Source organism: Spermophilus citellus (genome assembly GCF_964194105.1).
Source record: "Spermophilus citellus genome assembly, chromosome: 3".
Classification (NCBI taxonomy): domain Eukaryota; kingdom Metazoa; phylum Chordata; class Mammalia; order Rodentia; family Sciuridae; genus Spermophilus; species Spermophilus citellus.
The window spans coordinates 56,842,547-56,860,471 of NC_138184.1; the positions used below are offsets into that span (position 1 = coordinate 56,842,547).

Genomic DNA, 17,925 nt, shown 5'->3' on the forward strand with positions numbered 1-17,925 from the left:
CCACGCTCCATTGAAAGCTCTGAGTTGGAGATCTGACCATATTGGAAATTAGCATTGCTAATGAGTTGCTTCGGAGAATCACAGATTATTTTAATCCACTTAACCTTTCCATAAATACTCAGCGTAGAAGACACTGGACCTCTATTTTCAACAGTCTAATAACGGGTAAGTGTTATTTTTAAGGCAGTAGCAACAAATGCCCATATCAGTTTTTCAAACCAGAACCATCAAATAATGGCACATTGCTTTATTTCTGTCGGCTCCCATTCCACGTGAGAGTGGCAGCCAACTGTCTGGACTGTCTGATAAATGCGGAGGTGAGGACAGCCTTAAGTGGCTTGCTGACAGGACTATTTGTTCTGTCAATGGCAGGTGTATGGGAAGGACCCAGATCTCAGACACTCTGTGAGCCCAGGTGAACATCTCGAGGAATCCAAGCCTTCCACACACAACAGATCTGTGGGGTCCACAGGGAGCTGCCCGCCATCTTGGACATGGCCCCGTCTTGGGAGGACAATGAAGTCTACAACCCTTCCAGAATGTTCCCTGAACAAGATGGCAAACACAGGCTGCATTCACTAATGCCAAAGATTCCGTTGCCCAGGGTTGAGGCTGAGCGCCTCTGAAGAACTTAGGTTTTTTTTTTGTTGTTGTTGTTTGTTTGTTTTTATTGCTGTCTGTAGCCACACTCATTCTAAGGTTGATTCATTGATTTGATCATTCATTTATTTACCCACCAAATAACCCCCTTGAACATCTACTCTGTGCCAGGGGCTTTTCTCAAGACAGAGGAGACACTCTCCTAGATGTACCCTGCATTTGTAGAAAGGAGATAAGAATTAAATGAGAAAATATATAAACAAGAGGGCCAGGCACAGTAGTGCACACCTGTAATCCCAGAAGCTCTGGAGGCTGAGGCAGGAGGATTGCAAGTTCAAAGCCAGCCCCAGCAACTGAGCAAAGCCCTAAACAACTCAGTGAGACCCCTGTCTTTAAGTAAATAAAAAATAAAAAGTATGGGGCTCAGTGGTTTAATCCCTGGTACCAAAATAATAATAATAATAATAATACAGTAGAAAGTACAAAAAAATCATAACACACACATACATAACAACAACTGTTACTACAACAGAAAAAAACAATATGCTCTCCTATCCCCAGTCAGCACTCAGATTAGGTGGTCAGCAAAGAAGGACCCTCTCAAAAGCAGAAAGTACAGCTAAGGATTGAATGACAAAGGAGATCTGAGGGGAGAACATTCCTGGCTGAAGGAACAGTCAGACCAGTGTGGCGAAGAGAAAGGGAATGAGATCAAATCAGGAAGGCACATGGAGGCCCAGCATGGAGGCTTTGAAGGAGCCCCAGAGAGTCTGGATTTTCCTTGAAGCCTATGGGATGAATGAAGTGACCAGATCTGATGGACATTTTAAAGGGATGAACCTGGGTTCTTTCATGGGGATCTACTTGGATCCACTCTGGGGAGAGGTGATGGTGAGTGGTGGCAGGGACACTTAGCGCATGTGACAGCCTCATCTGGAACAAAATTGGAGGCCCGAAAGGCTGACCCAACCAGAAGATCCGACTCTAGTCTAGGGTGACCCTGAAAGCCCTTGAGAGGTGACGCAGTCGAAAGCCTTCCATTGAAGCATGAGCAAAACTGAAACATGAACAAATTCAGGGACACCCCCAGGGTCCTGGAGCAGATCCGTAGCAACCCCAAGACGATGGAGCAGCTTACCTCCCCTCTTCTCGGGTCTTGAATAACATGCCAAGTGCACCTGGAGCCCAGCCAGGCCGGGGACTGGACCTCCTGGGTCTGGTGGACCCTGAATCCACAGAGTGGGTACAGCCAAGGAGTTCTCCCAGGGTCCCTGCATGCATATGTGGATTAGTCATTCTCCGTACACTAAATAAATAAAAAGACAACAGGCATCACGAGGCCTCTGCGGTTAATGGTTGGAGAGCATCCTGCTAGGTTTTAGTCTCAGCTTTGTTAAATATTAACTAGGCACTTCCAGATAAACCACTTCACTCTTGGGGTCTTGGTTTCCTCATCTATCAACTAGAATGAAAATAGTAACTTTTTAATTTTGTGAGACCTCAGAAGCTGATGCATCAGAAAAAATATCACTAATAATATCTGGCAGGGAAAATATTCAGGAAATGCTCACTATTAGTATGTGAAAGACAAAAAAAAATTTTTTTTTCTTTTGCTTGAAATGGGGATCTTCGTGTTCCAGGTTGGTGAGAATGGCCCCCCAGCCTGCAGAACTTTCAGTCTGGTTCTGTCCTATGGGTACCTTGCTGGGAACAGCCACCTCCTCGACTCGGCTCCAACCTGGCTCCAACTCTGGCAGGAGCTGTGGCCTTAGTATAAAGATGTCATTTGGGGGTCAGTTTTTCCTCTATTTATTCCACCGAGCCTTGCTGAGTGCTTATTCAAGTGCCTGGTATCTTTTTTCTTTTTTTTTTTCCCCTGCCTTATCTTGATTCATTTGCTTAGTTCACTCCCTGGAGTCCCTCATTTGGAATGGGACGTTTTAATAAGCAGGTGAGAGGTGGCCCTGGGAGAGTGGGGGTTGGGGAGAAGTTCAGAGCTTGACAAGAACTCTGCAGGCTCATGCACAAAGGATCAGCAGGAGGAGGAAGAGAAAGAAAGCTGGGGGTCCCTGACCTGGTCTGCACATGCGTGGGTAGTGTGGGTTCAGAGCACTCTCTTGGGTACATTTCATTTCTTCCCCACAGGGCCCCACCAGCAGCGTTGTGAGATGCTACTGTATCCATTTTACAGAGGGCAAACTGAGGCTCAGAGGCCCAAAGGGACTTTTCAAGTCACATGGCCAGTGAATGGAAACAGGACCTGGAGACTCCAAGTTGCCTGAATTCTTGTCGTTATTTTATTAGATGGCTGGTGGGGTTCCCCAACGCCCTCCCCCTGCTCCCCAGTCATTACTGTGTGCCTAGGAAGGAAAGGGAAAAAAAAGAGTGGGGCCGTCAGAAAGAGAGATGATGGTGATGACCTCTGTGTGTTGGTGACAGTGGCTGTGTGTGTGTGTGAACAGGGAGACAGAGAGAGGGACCCAAACAAAGTCTGGGATAGATTCTGCACTAACCACCTATTTAAAACATGGCCAGCTTATGTGAGTTTCGGCTGGACCGTCTTCAGGTGCACTGAATAGGAAGCACAGTTACCTGGGTCAACCCAACAAGACACCTGTCCCGAGTGGGGCCCTGAATTGAGGGAGGGGAGCATGCAGGTTTCGCCTCCCTGGGAGGCCCCATGAGTCACAGGTAGAAATCGTCCTGGGAGCCCCTGTGGGAGCATAGCATGCAACTGGTGGGTCAGCCTCTCTGTGGATTTGGTGCCAATCTCCCCAAAACACATTTTCTTGGGGGTGCCATAATTGCAGCGCCTGGAAATAGTCAAACTCAACTCCTTTCTGCAAAGGAAAAAAAAAAAAAAACCTAAGTCACATTTAAACCAGTGGAACCCTTCTAATGTTGAGATTTTGCAGAAGGTTTTAAGTACCACTCCAGGGATGAACCCAAGTTGCGATCGGTCCCTTCCATAATCGCCAGTGTCTACAGTGTCAAAAAAAAAAAAAAAAAAAAAAAAAAAAAAACCTGTCTTCCAAACCATCATCTTAATGATTATTTATGGACAGCGTATGAATTTCCCAAATGGAGATCATGCATAATACCCGTGCATTTCCATAAAAACGAGGGCAATTCTTTTCTAACCAGCATACCCATGTTAAACCTAATCTATGCAAATCTATTCATAAGGATTTAAAAAAAAAAATTATAAAACCATGGCTTCCCCTCTGCACCCTCAACGTGCAAAATCCTGCCTCCTTAGCGTCTTCCAGTTTGTTTTCAAGCGCAGTGGGGGAGGGAGGAGGGGTCTCGGGAGTAACAGGGGAGCCTGTGCCTTTCCTGGTGATGCGCAGCGCTCCCTCCGTCCTGCACCATGGGGCAGTTGTGAGCCTAGAGCCAAGTGTGGGAGTTTACCATGGTGGTAGCCACCTCCCCCAGAGCAGGCAGCCTGTCACCAGAGGGAAGTATCAGGTTCCTGCACTCGGCTGTGGGCTGTCCCTGTCTACTAATATGACCGTTTTGCCATCTCTCTGCCAATAAAGCAGGCGCTGCCCCTTGATTGGTATATAGCCTCTCACTTTCCCTCTGCATTGATTTTCTTGTTCTCTTCCTTGGCTTCACAAAAAAAAAAAAAAAAAAAAAAAAAAAAGAGAGAGAGAGAGAGTGAGGGACAAGTGGCTGCCGCTGTGGACAGAGAAGCTTTATTTTTAGTATGAGACAACCTCTATTTTCTTTCAGGAGAGGGAAGTTGGATTATCAATTCTTTTGTAAATGTGTATGGTGATATTTGCTCCGGTAAGTTTATCTCTCTTGATTTACAGTTGGCTCGTGTGTGTGTGTGTGTGTGTGTGTGTGTGTGTCTGCCTGCCTGGGTAGATTTGGGCTGTACACTTTTCTTTCCAAATATGATTTTGAAATCTTTCATGATTGTCTTTTTTTTTTTTAAATTTAACTTTGCTTTCTTTGATTCTTATGTTTAAACCAGAGTGGCTGTTATGTGACAGTAGGAAGCTTTCATTAGCTGTTGGAGTATATGCCGGGTGTCTTCCAACAGAGTAAGGAAACTATTTAAGCAAACTTAGAGTTGGCTTTATAAAAAATGTAATGTCATTCTACCTGAACCTTCTTTGAGAGTGTTACATGTCCTGGGTGCCTTCGCGTGTTACAACCTGCTGGCCATTTTTAATTAAAGTTTCTTCGTCAGTGTCACAGTGAGACTGTCTTAAACTCCATAAATAGCTACCAAATATTGTGTGCTGTGCCGAAAGATGTGTGCTAATCTCCTAAGGTCTTACGCAAGGTAGAATGAATGAGATGAATTTTCCCCAAGATCCAGGAACATACACCTTTAAAAAAAAAAAAAAAAAGAGCCAAATTTTTGTGCAAAAAGCATTCAGATCATTAAAGTCCGTTTCACATTATTCCCTGAAAAGCTGGATCCTAAGGAGATGTTGTGTCTTTTCTGTTTCTCTGCACTGTGTATTAGGACCACTATCTGTCAAATGTCCATTCCTAGCTATGGTGTTTCCATATCCAAAGCTAATCGGGAGAAAAGTTGCTATTGTCAAATGCAAACTAGTGTACAATGGCTGTCTGATCACTTTTGCTAGCAATGGTTTCTAAATGCATTACCTGGTTAACTGCTGTGGGTTTTTTTTTGGGTTTTGTTTTTTATTTCTTTCAAAGTGTAAGAGATGGTCTCAATTCTTTGTTTTTAATTCCAAAGTCTGGGAGAAAATCTATTAATATAATTATCCTAGACAGAGATGATAAGATGATTAACTAATTACGCTAATGGAAACAAGTGGATGCTTTCATCTTCTCTTTTGGTTACACAATCAACAAATCTGCATAGTCCTTTCCATGGTGAAATGAGCTACAGAATATATTCATAATGAAAGTTAAAGGCACCACTGAATGTGAACCAAGAGAAGATCTGACAATTTTTTTTCAGGGATTGTGAAAGTCAAGTTGGGAATTTCACATGTGCCTAGATCTCTTAGGCATGCACTCTTTTTTCTGAACAGCAATTTCTCTGATTTGAAATCATGTCAGGGCAGCTCATGGAAATAGCGATGTGTCTCCAGGAATGTACTGACCCTCTGTTCTGCTGCCTTTTGGGTATTCTGAAACTCGAACACAGCCTTCCCACGCTGGAATGAAGCTACTCATCCTGACAAATAGACTAAATTTGGATTAATCTGGCTCAGCCTCAAAAAATGCCAAATCGCCCCCAAGCCCATCTGAAATTTTATATTACCTTGCCACCGGCCTCTGTAAGCGTGATTCTAATAACACTCTTGGATGTCCTAAGTCCTAACAGCCACCCAGTGTGGCTTTGCAGGTAGTTTCTTGAAAAACCAAACACAGCTTTTATCCTTGAGCTATTGCTGGTCATTGCTAAGTGAGTCCATCAGCGTAAATATCCCTGTCCCCTTCTCAATGAACACACACCAGGTTCCAACATCCCTTACTGGTGGCAGTGATTTTCTCCTTTCACGGCCGGTTGTAACAGGTTGTCTATAAAGTCATCAGCTGCTAATGGAGATATCATCATCTCAGGCTGTTCGTTCATCTAGTCATGAAGTTTGAGGGCTGCTCAACTGGCAAATATCTATTTTTTCCTCCAGGTTGCCAGTTTCCAGAAGAATAAAAGCTCTGAGCTGGCAGGACCCACTGACAGGGAAGACAACAGGGCATCTGATTCTTAAAAGAGCTCAGGATTTTCATCTGAGTTAGAGCAAATAGGCATGGTCCTTTCAGATATCACTTCTAGAAAGTCCAGAATGTTATGTCCAGAAAATCTGTTGTCATGACTTCTGAGGAATAAAATTCTGTGCCACATTGGGAGAAATAATGAAGGGATTGCTTAAAAAATGTTTTACAATGAGATCATTGATGCTTTTTCCACAATATGAAAGATGCTGTAGCTGTTGACACTTAATAAGCACCTACTGTATACCTGTCACCGTGCTAAGCATTTTATGTGGCTTCTCTCTTTTGATCTTCTCAACCACTCTCTGGGGGAGATAACACTAACTCCCCATGTTATTGAAGGACACCGGGTAGGTCTGCTGAATGCCATTAGCAGTGAAACTCAGTGGCACTTTGATTCCGGAGTTAGACTCTTCATATGTCCCCTGGTCAGGATTTTACGTCGTCAGTACAAACCTTAGAGGTTTAGATTCAGGCTTAGATTCAGCCTGGCATGATTTGCAGGGATGTTCAATAATACACCATATTTGCATTAGTACTTTTTTTCCTCTTCTGACACCACATAATCTCCGTCTTCTCACACTGTGCCTTTGTGACTCCAAGCTAATTATGTGTTTAAATCTGAAGAATGTGTTCTTTATTTCCACTCCATTTGTGTAGTTACCACAATGTGGATGTAACGCAAGTGAGCCAGCTAGGGAGAAGTAATATGCAGAAGAGGCTAAATTAAGGTAGCTTTTTCGTATTGACCAAAATAAACCCATTCCTTGAACTTGCAATCTTTTGAACACAAAGTCAAGATACAGAAGCCGCAAGAGCTGAGAAATATCAATATCTCCAGGTGTCTGGTTTGTCGTGGATGCAAAGAACAAAAGGCGATTCCAAGAGAGTTGGTGCACTTGTGGAGAACTTTCTGGAATCCTCACCTCCCTTTGACTTTACCACCACTGTGGTTTTGCTTTCTGTGGTGAAAGGGCTGAGTTGGCGCTTCATGTAGCCTACTGCAGAGTGTCTCTACCACCTGGGTAATTAAAAAATGACCAGAGCTGGCTATGAGGGATTTTCGACGCTTGATAAAGTGGCCATTCCAAGCCCTCAAATGCATGCCTTTGCACCTGGCTGCTGACTTCCCCATCTGAAATCCATTTAAGCCAATAAAATTCAGATGAATCCTCTGGGGGGAAAATGCCACTAACCGGGAATCAATACGTTTGAAATTTCTCCTCAAGCTGCAGCTTTAGCAAGCCGGTCCTGGGTGAGTCTGGGAAATGCTGCGTTTTTTTTCCTTCTCATGAGAAAGCAATTATGAGAAAACTATGAATGATTTAAAAAAAAACAATGTTGCCTGAAGACAGAATCCAGCTTAGGACATCTATGTTATGTTTTACCAAACCCCAGAAAGATCTTAAAAATTAAACAACCAAACAGAAACCCCCCACCACAAATTGGGAGCCCCAAGAGTCAAGTTCCTGAGTGGTTAACGCGAAATTGAATCTTGGCGTGAGGCACTGTGTCTAATAAGTGACAGATTTTGAGGGATGCAGGTGTGGACACCTAGTTGAATGAAGATTTCAGAGTGCAGTACACAATAAAATGTTTCCAAATTGATAGTCATTTTTTTTTTTTGCCGGAGGCAAGCTTGATAACTCATTTGATTCTATAGTACTTCTTTTTCTTCAGATCTTCTTTTGAAAAATATTAGAATTGGCGATTTAATCATAAAATGTGGCATTAGAGCCAAGACCCATAAGGAAATTTAAATCTATTTTTTTTTTAATTTTAGTGGTGCTGGGGATTGAACCCAGGGCCTTGTGAATGCTGGGCAAGCACCCCACCACCTGAGCTATATTACAGCCCTCAATTTGGTTTTTGCAAGAACATTTCTCTGGATTCTAAATATATCATCAAATTAGAACTTTTCCCTTTATGAAATAATGTTGTGTTTAGTCATAGTATTTATCAAATAAGGCTATCTCTTAAAATCAACCTTAGAGACAGTTTTATAAAGTGTATTTTTTTTTTTTTTTGGTTTGAGATGTGTGTACTAAAACATATCGAACATTAAGTTCTTAAAAATAATCTGATAAGTATGGAGAAACTGTCTGGCATTAAGACATAATGAGTGTTGGCTAGTCTTGAGTTTATCATCAGACATGGCAGACAGATGTGCCAATAGAACTGTTGGTCTCATTACATGCATGCATAAGAACAGAGAACCAGCGAGTGTTTTTTTTTTTTTTTGAACCAGCACATCAAGCATCAAATCCTGTTCAAGAGGTTATTGGTCATTGGTGTGTCTTTAAAGGCTTAAAGAAAAAGGAGTGTGCTGAGATTGCAGACACCTCTGTCTCTCCACCCTGCAGACTAATGGAACTGCATAATTGATAGATGGTGCAGTGATCGTTTTTTAACACAGATTCTAGCCAACGGTACTAATGGAAAATTGTTTCGGGGGAGCTTCTAACACATCCCACTGTGGTTTCTGGAAAGCTCACTCTAAGCGCAGTCCCTCCATTGTGGAGCGTTAGTTGGTCCATGTAAGTGGATAATCATGTCATCATGGTCCCTTGGGAGAATGGTTGTGTTAGGCATAAAAGGTTTCTCTTCACAGTTCCCATGTGACTTCTGTGGCTCTGCTTATAGAATCCTCCCAAATTGCCTCACACTATCCAAGTGTTGACTTTCTGAAAAAGATGTGACTGATAATTGAGGCTTAGTTTTATTTCTGGTAAAGTGTACCCAGCATGATTTATTATTGCAAGAACTTTTTAAGTCCCCATATTGACATCTACTCCTCAATGATGAATTCAGAATCATAGATAGATAGATAGATAGATAGATAGATAGATAGAAAGAATTTCCAATAGATCAAGGTTTCTCAATCTTGGCACTATGGGTTTTTTGTTGTTGTTGTTTTTTGTTTTTTGTTTTTTTAAAGACAGGGTCTCACCAAGTTATTTAAGGCCTTACTAAATTGCTGAGGCTGGCCTTGAAGTTATGATCCTCCTGCCTCAGCCTCTGATTCACTAGGATTGCAGTGCAGCATGCTTAGCCACTCTTAACATGTTTACAATTAAAAAAAAAAAAACCTATAGCATTCAAATTATCTTTATACAAATTTCCCCAATAAAAAAAGATGTTTTAGTTGGAAGCAGGTCTGAGGGAAGGATTGCAGCATAGCCTCTGCTAGGTTATCCTTTCATTTAACAAATACATGCAGATACCTACCATGTGCCTGGCACTGAGAGAGGGCTAGGGATACAGAAATGAACAAACAGGTCGGGTGCAGAGGCTCACGCCTGTCATCCCAGGGGCTCAGGAGGCTGAGGCAGGAGGATCATGAGTTCAAGGCAGCCTCAGCAACTTAGCGAGGTCCTAAGCAACTCAGCGAGACCCTGTCTCTCAATAAAATATAAATTGGGGCTGGGGATGTGGCTCAGAGGTGAAGTGCTCCTGAATTCAATCCCAGGTACCCCCCCCCACCACCCAAAAAAGAAATGAACAAAGAGATACAATATCTGCTCTCCCATGTGGTAGGAGAGACAAGAGCTTTCCTGTTCCATTTTCTTGCATAACTTTGTTTCTATTTTATGGTTCTATTTTATGGATTGCGTCTTCTTAAAGGTGTAATTGGACTGCTTTGCAAGACATTTGTAGGAAATCTGTGCTTTTGGACTTGGTGAAGGAACAAGAGGGAATGCACTTATTTGCTAATGTCGTTACCGCTCACTGACATGGGGTGCTTTGAGGCAGGGAGCTGGCAGCGGTTCGCGGGGCTTGTGTCTTATAAACATTATTTGGGGCTCCTGGGCATCCTCAGACTTGACGGGCTATCCTTATCCTCATTCTTTCCAGGGTTGGGAGAGGAATGAAGGTGAGAGTCTCTGAGAGCACAGAGAAGTAAAGATGGCCCCGTAAACCAAGACGCTGCCTAGAGGAGCCACGATTTCCCCGACACTCAGAATGGTCTGGTTTCTGTAGGCATCCATTGACTCTCCCATTTATTCAACAAATATACTGATGTGCTGGGAGCCTTCTTTATGCCAAGCATAGTACTAAATTCAAAGACACAGCAATAAAAAATATATACTAGTTTCTGAATGCATTGAACTTGAAATAGATCTCAACCCTGTTATTTTATTTTATTTGGGGAGGGGGGTTACTGGGAATCAAACCCAGCTGACCACTAAGCTATATTCCCAGCCTTTTTTTTTTTTTCTTTTATTAGACAAGGTCTCACCAAATTGCTTAGGGCCTCCCTAAGTTGCTGAGGCTGGATGCAAACTTATGATCTCCCTGCCTCAGCCTCCCATTCACTGGGATTGGGATTACAGTGTGGCATGCTTGGCCACAATGAACATTTTTTTGGCTGGGAGTGCTGGTGCACACCTATAATCCCAGGGGCTCAGGAGGCGGAGGCAGGAGGATCATAAGTTCAAAACGTAGCGAGGCCCTAAGCAACTCAGCAAGACCATGTTTCTAAATAAAATATAAAAAGGGCTGGGGATGTGGCTCAGTGGTTAAGCGCTCCTGTGTTCAATCCCCAGTACAATAGCTCATTTTTGCCAGGGAATGTTTTATATACTGTTAGATGTTTAGCAACATTCTCAACCTCTACCCACTAGATGTCAGTAGCAACCTCCACCCCACATTGTAACAACCAAAATTACCTGGACGTTGTCAAATTATCCCCATCTGCAAAGAGAACCCCTGCAAGGAACTTGGTGAGGACGGTCAGCTTTGACCACATCTTTCCCGCTGGATTGCTACTCTTTGGCTTTTCAGATGGATGCGTGGTTTACCTGGGGAGTTTTAAGTGGCTTTCTCCAGATGTGCTGGCACAACAACGGCACTTCTAATTTTTTTTTTCTTTTTAATTATTAACCCTTACTTTCGTATAATGCTTTGCCACTTTAGGTAAGCTACAGGATCTCGTTTGATTCTAGAAATCAACAAATGAGGCAACATTACAACATGACCACCTTTAACATGTGACTACACAATGGGCATTCAAACCTGGATTCAGATTCATGTGTCCTAACTGACATCCCAGTTTTTCTCCAAAATTATAATATTTCATGGGAAAAGGGTGGATATGTTTAAAGCATATTTTTTTCTGAGAATCTTTTGTGGGGGTTTTTTTGTCTTTTTTTATTTTATTGGTCCTTTTTATATATATGTGACAGTAGAGTGTATTTTGACACATTTATGCAAACATGGAGTATATCTTATTCTAATCAGGATCCCAGTCCTGTGGTTGAGCATGATGTGGAGTTTCACTGTGGTATATTCCTATATGAACATAGGAAAGTTCTGTCCAATTCATTCTACTGTCTTTCCCAATCCCATGCCCCTCCCTTCCCTTCATTCCCGTTTGTCTCATCCACTGAACTTATATTCTCCCCACCCCCTTATTGTGTGTTAGCATCTGCATATCAGAACATTCAACTTTGTATTTGGGGGATGAACTTATTTCACTTAGCATGATAGTGTTCAGTTCCATCCATTTACTGGCAAATGCCATAATTTTATTCTTCTTTATGGCTGAATGATATTCCGTTGTGTATATAGACCACATTTTCTTTATTCATTCATCTGTTGAAGGGCACCTAGTTTGGTTCCATAGCTTGGCTATTGTGAATCCAGCTGCTATAAACATCCATGTGGCTATTTCACCGTAGTATGCTGATTTTAAGTCCTTGGGGTGTATGCCGAGGAGTGGGATAACTGGGTCAAATGGCGGTTCCATTCCTAGGGTTTTTGTTTGTTTGTTTGTTTTTGTTTTGAGAAACCTCCATTCTGCTTTCCAGAGTGGTTGCATCAACTTGCTCTTTTGGACAGTGAGAGGATGAAGCAGTGGATGGTGGCTGGTCACTGGAGGTCCGCAGACATAGCCCCGTACTCGGCAGCTTATGCACGTGTTTTGTATGGTCCACACTCAAGTTTCCTCAAGAGTTTGGGGAAATGTAAGTGAAACACTTCAAAAGCCACAAGAAGCCTTAGAGATCATTCTAGTACTGTGGATAGGGCACAAGTTTTGAAGTGAGTCAGACCTGCCGTGTGGGTCAGCATCCTGAGAGGAAATGGATGATACCCTGAAATTATCTGGCCCTCACTGGTGACCCCAAGACACTGAAACTTAATTTCCTTAGGCCAGAAAACAGAAGCCCCAAGAGGTGATCTGACTTGCCTGAGGCCTTATAATGAATTCCAGACAAAGAAAAACAATAGCAGAACTCAATCTCCTTCCTGCCAATGGGATGAAGAACTGTTTCTAATGGGGACGGTAAATGGACAGAGGTGGCCCCCATCATAAATATATGTGTTTGGGATTATACAGATGTCTGTATAATTGGGGGGTTATTTTAACTGAATCTCAGCCTCTTAAAGGCTGCAGAGACCCAGCACCCCGGGATGGATCTTAGAAGAGGGGGAGGCATAGAAAGCACAGTAATGGCAAGTGGTGGCTTGCAGGGGCATTCATCCCAAATGCTCCAGAGCTTGGACATCTGTGAGGCTTTCCCAGGAGAGGAGGCTCACGCTGTACTTTGGCACAAAGCCTTGATGTTTCAAAGGAGCTATTGAAAGGTATTGGTAACTCTTGAGACCCTTGGCACATTTTTCAAAGTCAAAGACCTTCCAAGTGTATTAATCTGGCAGAATTCCCAACAAGAAAATTTTACTCTTCCTGCATTGTCTGGGAATACCAATTTTGCAATGAGAGGAAATAGTTCCAAATCCCAGCTGTGTGACTTCGGTGTATTCCAGGCCTTGAGATGAGGCCTCCACCCTCTCTGGACCTCGGTCTCTTCTTCTGTATAATGGAAGTCATGAGTTCCCTCCCCAGCGCTCCAGCGCTCCTGTCCTAAGTGATACAGGAAAGCCCTTTTGAGATGGTGTAGGTCTAGGCAGCGGCCATTATTTCCTTCCCTTCACAGTCAAAGTCCATTTTGCTATCGATTTTCATCCTGTGTCCTCAATGAGTGGATGAAGTTACGGGAAATGGTTTCCCCCTGTCTACCAGGAAAAGGACTATAGTTATGGGACGGGTCTAAAGTCATCTGGAAAGGCTTTGATGGACCCTTGGCTCTCCAGGGGGAGATTTATACCACGTGACAAACTGCAGAGACAGAGCATCATCACTAAAGAATAACTGTAATAAAACCAAGTGCACTGTGGATCAAGCCATTCCCCAGGCCAGCTTAACAAAGGGGAGGCATCTGAATTTTCCTGTCTCTTTCCTGGCGATCCTTCGGACGCCAGGGGTCCTGGCATGTCCTGTGTGTCTTGTAATCAGTAGAAGAGACTGACAGGCCCTTGGACCACAGACCATTCTGTGCTGATAATGAGTGACTTTAACCATTTCCTGTCTCCATGTGATTCCAGAAGCTTCTAGGGTGGGGGTGGGGCTGACAATTCATGATTTTCCTCCCCAAGGACAGTTTCTCAGGAAAACCTCTCTGCCTGCCCTGGGTTCCTCATTAGCCCCTGCTGCACACAGGAAATTCAAAGGTTTCTCATTTCTCATGTTTTATTTACAAAGCATTCTCCTGACACATTTGATCAGAAAATCCAGTTGGCACGTATTTTTTTCCAAGACCATTATTGGGGGGCAGTCTGCTCCTGAGCGCCTTCCACCCTCAGCTCATCTCTTCACTCTGACTGGTATTTATGAACTCCTCATCCTCTGAGGCATTTGGAAACCCCTTCCCTTGCCGTTCCCCCTCCAGATGGGTTTGTTGATTGAATTTTTTCCCCTCTCCTATTGCTTCTATACTCAAAGAAAGTGTTTCTCACACTCTTCACGGAGGTCAAGAATGTTTTCTTATTCATTCATTCATTCATTCATTTTTTCATCAATTCATTCACTATGCATTCAGCTATTTTTTTTAAAATTTTGGGGTACTGGAGATTGAACCCGGGGTGCTTAATCACTGAACCACATCCCCAGCCCTTTTTATTCATTATTTTGAGACAGAGTCTCACTAAGCGGCTGAGGCTGACATGGAACTCATGATCCTCCTGCCTTAGCCTCCTGAGCTGCTGGGATTACAGAAAAGTGCCACCGTGCCCGGCTCAGCTGTAATTTCTGAGAAGCAACTGTGTGCCAGGCACTGTGATAGGGTTTAGGAAATGGAGGCAACTAAAACTGACATAGTCCCCAGTCTTGTGAGGCTGACAATCTAATGGGGTACTCATTCAATTTCAAAATACCTAAAAGTGATTTAATTATCATTGTCATAAGTGCTAAAAATAAAGCTAAACCATCTTGGGTACTAATTATGTTACAGGCACAGTTCCAAGTGTTTTTATGCATATTAATTCATTTAATCCTCATAAAAGCTCTTTGAGGGAATTATAAGAGGAAAGGATTAGAGCCCATAAAATCTGAAGGGCATGGATTCCATTAGTAAATCCAGTCATACTGGAACACAGATAACTCAACAGGACAAAGTAGACACCATTTATACAGACTGAGTGTCCGCAGGCACAATGCTCTAGGCCCCGCAGAGCCTGTATCTTCCTAACAGCATCATGAGGGATGACTATTATTATTTTAAGGTAAGGAAACTAAAAGGCAGAGATTCTGAGCCACTTATCCAAATAGTGATTTCTGAGATGCAACTTACAGGTTGTCAATCCCAACTCTGAACCCTTTCCCAGGCTGCTCATCTGTGAAAAGCTGATACAAAACATTCCTCCTTCAGTTCGTGTATTTAGTAAAAGGTAAAAAGAGGATCATTTTAATGTCTATTGGAATCAGGACCACAGGGATTCCTCATGGAAGTAAGATGGAACCTCTTAGGCACTGGGAGTGCTTTACACATCTTTAACCTTTACACATCTTGTATTTATTTATATATTTTGGGCTACTGGAGATTGAACCCAGGGGCACCTAACCACTGAGTCACATCCCCAGCCCTCCTCTATATATTTTATTTAGACACAGAGTCTTGCTGATAATTTGCTGAGGCTGGCTTGGAACTCACGATCCTCCCACCTCAGCCTCCCGAGCCGGCTTCTCCATCAGCTTCCCATGCTGAGCATTGACTGAGGACCAGCATCCCTGGTGTGACTGAGTGCTTCTTAGACATGCTGAATCTCAGGTTCCAGCCCAGACCAACTCACTATCAGAATCTGTATTTAGATGATTTCCAGATGATGGACGCGTGGTTAAGTTTGAGTAGCTCAGATCTAGAACAAGCTAAGATGGCACTCGCAGCCTGGCTCTGATGCTAACAGGCCAGTTGTTTGACAGGTGCAATTTTTTTTTTCTCCTGCGTGTCTTCAGTGGAGAAGACCTCAGACTTCCTCACAGACGGGGCCAAGAGCCCTCCTACAGGAGAGTGCTGGGAAGAAGATTCTGTAGAACTCAAGAGTCTCTTATTGACCTCTGGAGTCCGTGTGGCCCCTGGAGCACCTATATCAAATCACCTGGGGAGCTCATTAAAAAGGATGTTGAAGTTAAAATCAGACATCTCAGGTAGCACTCAGTGCCCAAATATGGTATAATAAGGTTTTCAAACACCGAGAAAAATGGTGATCAGGTGCAGAACAAGGACTCAGTAAACACACTGTCAACCTAAATCACAATGGGAAGGACATTCTTTTTTTAATATTTTCATTTGGTGCATTATAATTATATATAATAATGTGACTCACTGTGTTACATCCATCCATACACAGCACCTAATTTGGGATACTTCATCCAAAAACCCATCACCATTTTTAATAGGCATTAATTTTTATAACCATTTTATACTTACGGGAAATCGAGACGATACCACAGAGTTCCCATGTACCACCTCACCTGTTTTCACCCGTTGTTGACGTCTTATGTTTTAAACTCCTGTGACACATTGGAAACTTTTTTTGTTTATTTGTTTTTATTGATTCTTTTTAGTTATGCATCACAGTAGAATCCGTTGTATAATTAGAAGAGCATGGAATATATCTTGTTCTACTTCAGTCCCCAGAACTACTCCTTCCCCTATCCCCCTCCCCTGCTCCCTTTCATCTATTGATCTTTCTGCTATTTACCCATAGTTTTTTTTTTCAAATTAATTTCTTGTGAATGTACATGCTGTTGAGATTCCCTGCAGTGTATTCATATATGTACATAGAAAAGTTATGTCAGATTCATTCCACTGTCTTAGAAATTTTTCAAAGAGTAATGATTTTTTTTTCTTTTTGGTACCAGGGATTGAACCCAGGGGTGCTTAACTCCTGAGCCCCATCCCCAGCCCTTTTTATATTTAATTTAGAGACAGGGTCTCACAGAGTTGCGTAGGGCCTTGCTAAGTTGCTAGGCTGGTTTGAACTCACCATCCTCCTGCCTCAGCCTCCTGAGCTGTCGGGATTACAGACGAGTGCCACCCTGCCCAGCAGGATGATGAACAAATTTGTCTTATTTTTGCACAGTACTGGGGATGGAACCTGGGGCCTTGCAGATGCTGGGCAAGTGCTCTACCATTGAGCCCCACCCCTCGCCTTGGGCAAATGATTGGTAGTGGTAAGAGTTATGGAGAAATATAAATCAGGTAGAGGAGAAGGGCCATCCTTTCAAATCTATATTTTAATATATTGATCCAAATAGCAAATTTACCAGGGGAAAACTACAGAGAAAAAATTGAAAGTACACAAAGTGATTTTTTATCCTTGTGAGTTTTAGGATTGTCTCTATAGGTTTTATTTAAAATGAAAGTGACCTTGTTTGGAAATTTGAATGGATTCAAAGCTTGCTGGAAAACTGGTCCTGCTAGGCACGGTGGTCCGCACACCTGTAATCCCAGTGGCTCAGGAGGCTGAGGCAGGAGAAGAGGAAGTTCCAAGCCAGCCTCCAAAAAGCAAGGCCCTAAGCAACTCAGTGAGGCCCTGTCTCTAAATAAAATACAAAATAGGGCTGGGGATGGGGCTCAGTGGTCGAGTGCCCCTGAGTTCAAACCCCGGGACCCCAAGTAACAAAACAAAACAAAACTGGTCCTATCTCTGCCTTCTCCCCACAGAATGTGTGACTCCCGGGGGATCAGGGGACTTCATGGTTGACACAATCATCCATCAATCATTTTGATGCTAACAATAACCCCATGAAACAGACAGATTCATTGTACATAGAGTTTTCCACCAAATGAAAAACTTATAGCTCAAAAAGTCCACTTGGAGTTGACCAGAGTTTCGCATCCCTGGTGAGCAGTAGTGTACAAAGGCTCAGGTCCCTGCGCTCCAAAGGCAACGTGGACTTCAGACCTCTAATTATTTGACAATCCCTAAAAAAAACCTCGGGGTTGGGGGTGGAAATGTAAGGGTTCCAGGGTAGTGAAGGTCCCTATGTGATATTTTTGTTCTACATCTTGGGGTCTTGTTGAACTCACTTCGTGTTGAAGCTATAATCATGGTTTAAGATGGTAACATTCTGAAAGCATTTTTCTTCCACTTTTATGGTGATGTTGCAGAGAATGAAAGCAGAATAAGAGACATAAAGAAGCAAATGGTAATTATGAGGCACGGATCATTAGTCTCCAACTGATTATACATATCTATACATATACCAATATATTTGTTAAACCTTGTTAGGCTATTATATGCCGGGGGCCAGCCCCGGCGGGGTCCAGG

General features: G+C 43.0%; 1 protein-coding gene across 2 annotated transcripts in view; it reads left to right on the forward strand.

Annotated features, from left to right (window-relative positions):
• The window catches only part of SYNPR (synaptoporin), a gene marked incomplete at both ends in the record, with an annotated part of 340,854 nt that overhangs the window by 153,981 nt on the left and 168,948 nt on the right, over positions 1 to 17,925 (forward strand). The window contains one exon of one of the 2 annotated variants that reach the window (XM_081285130.1): positions 4,298 to 4,392. The exons of the other annotated variant lie outside the window; for it this stretch is intronic. Within the exon in view, the coding sequence (XP_081141256.1) occupies positions 4,369 to 4,392 (24 nt within the window). Of the gene's footprint in view, positions 1 to 4,297; positions 4,393 to 17,925 lie in introns of those variants that run through there. 2 annotated transcript variants of the gene reach the window in all.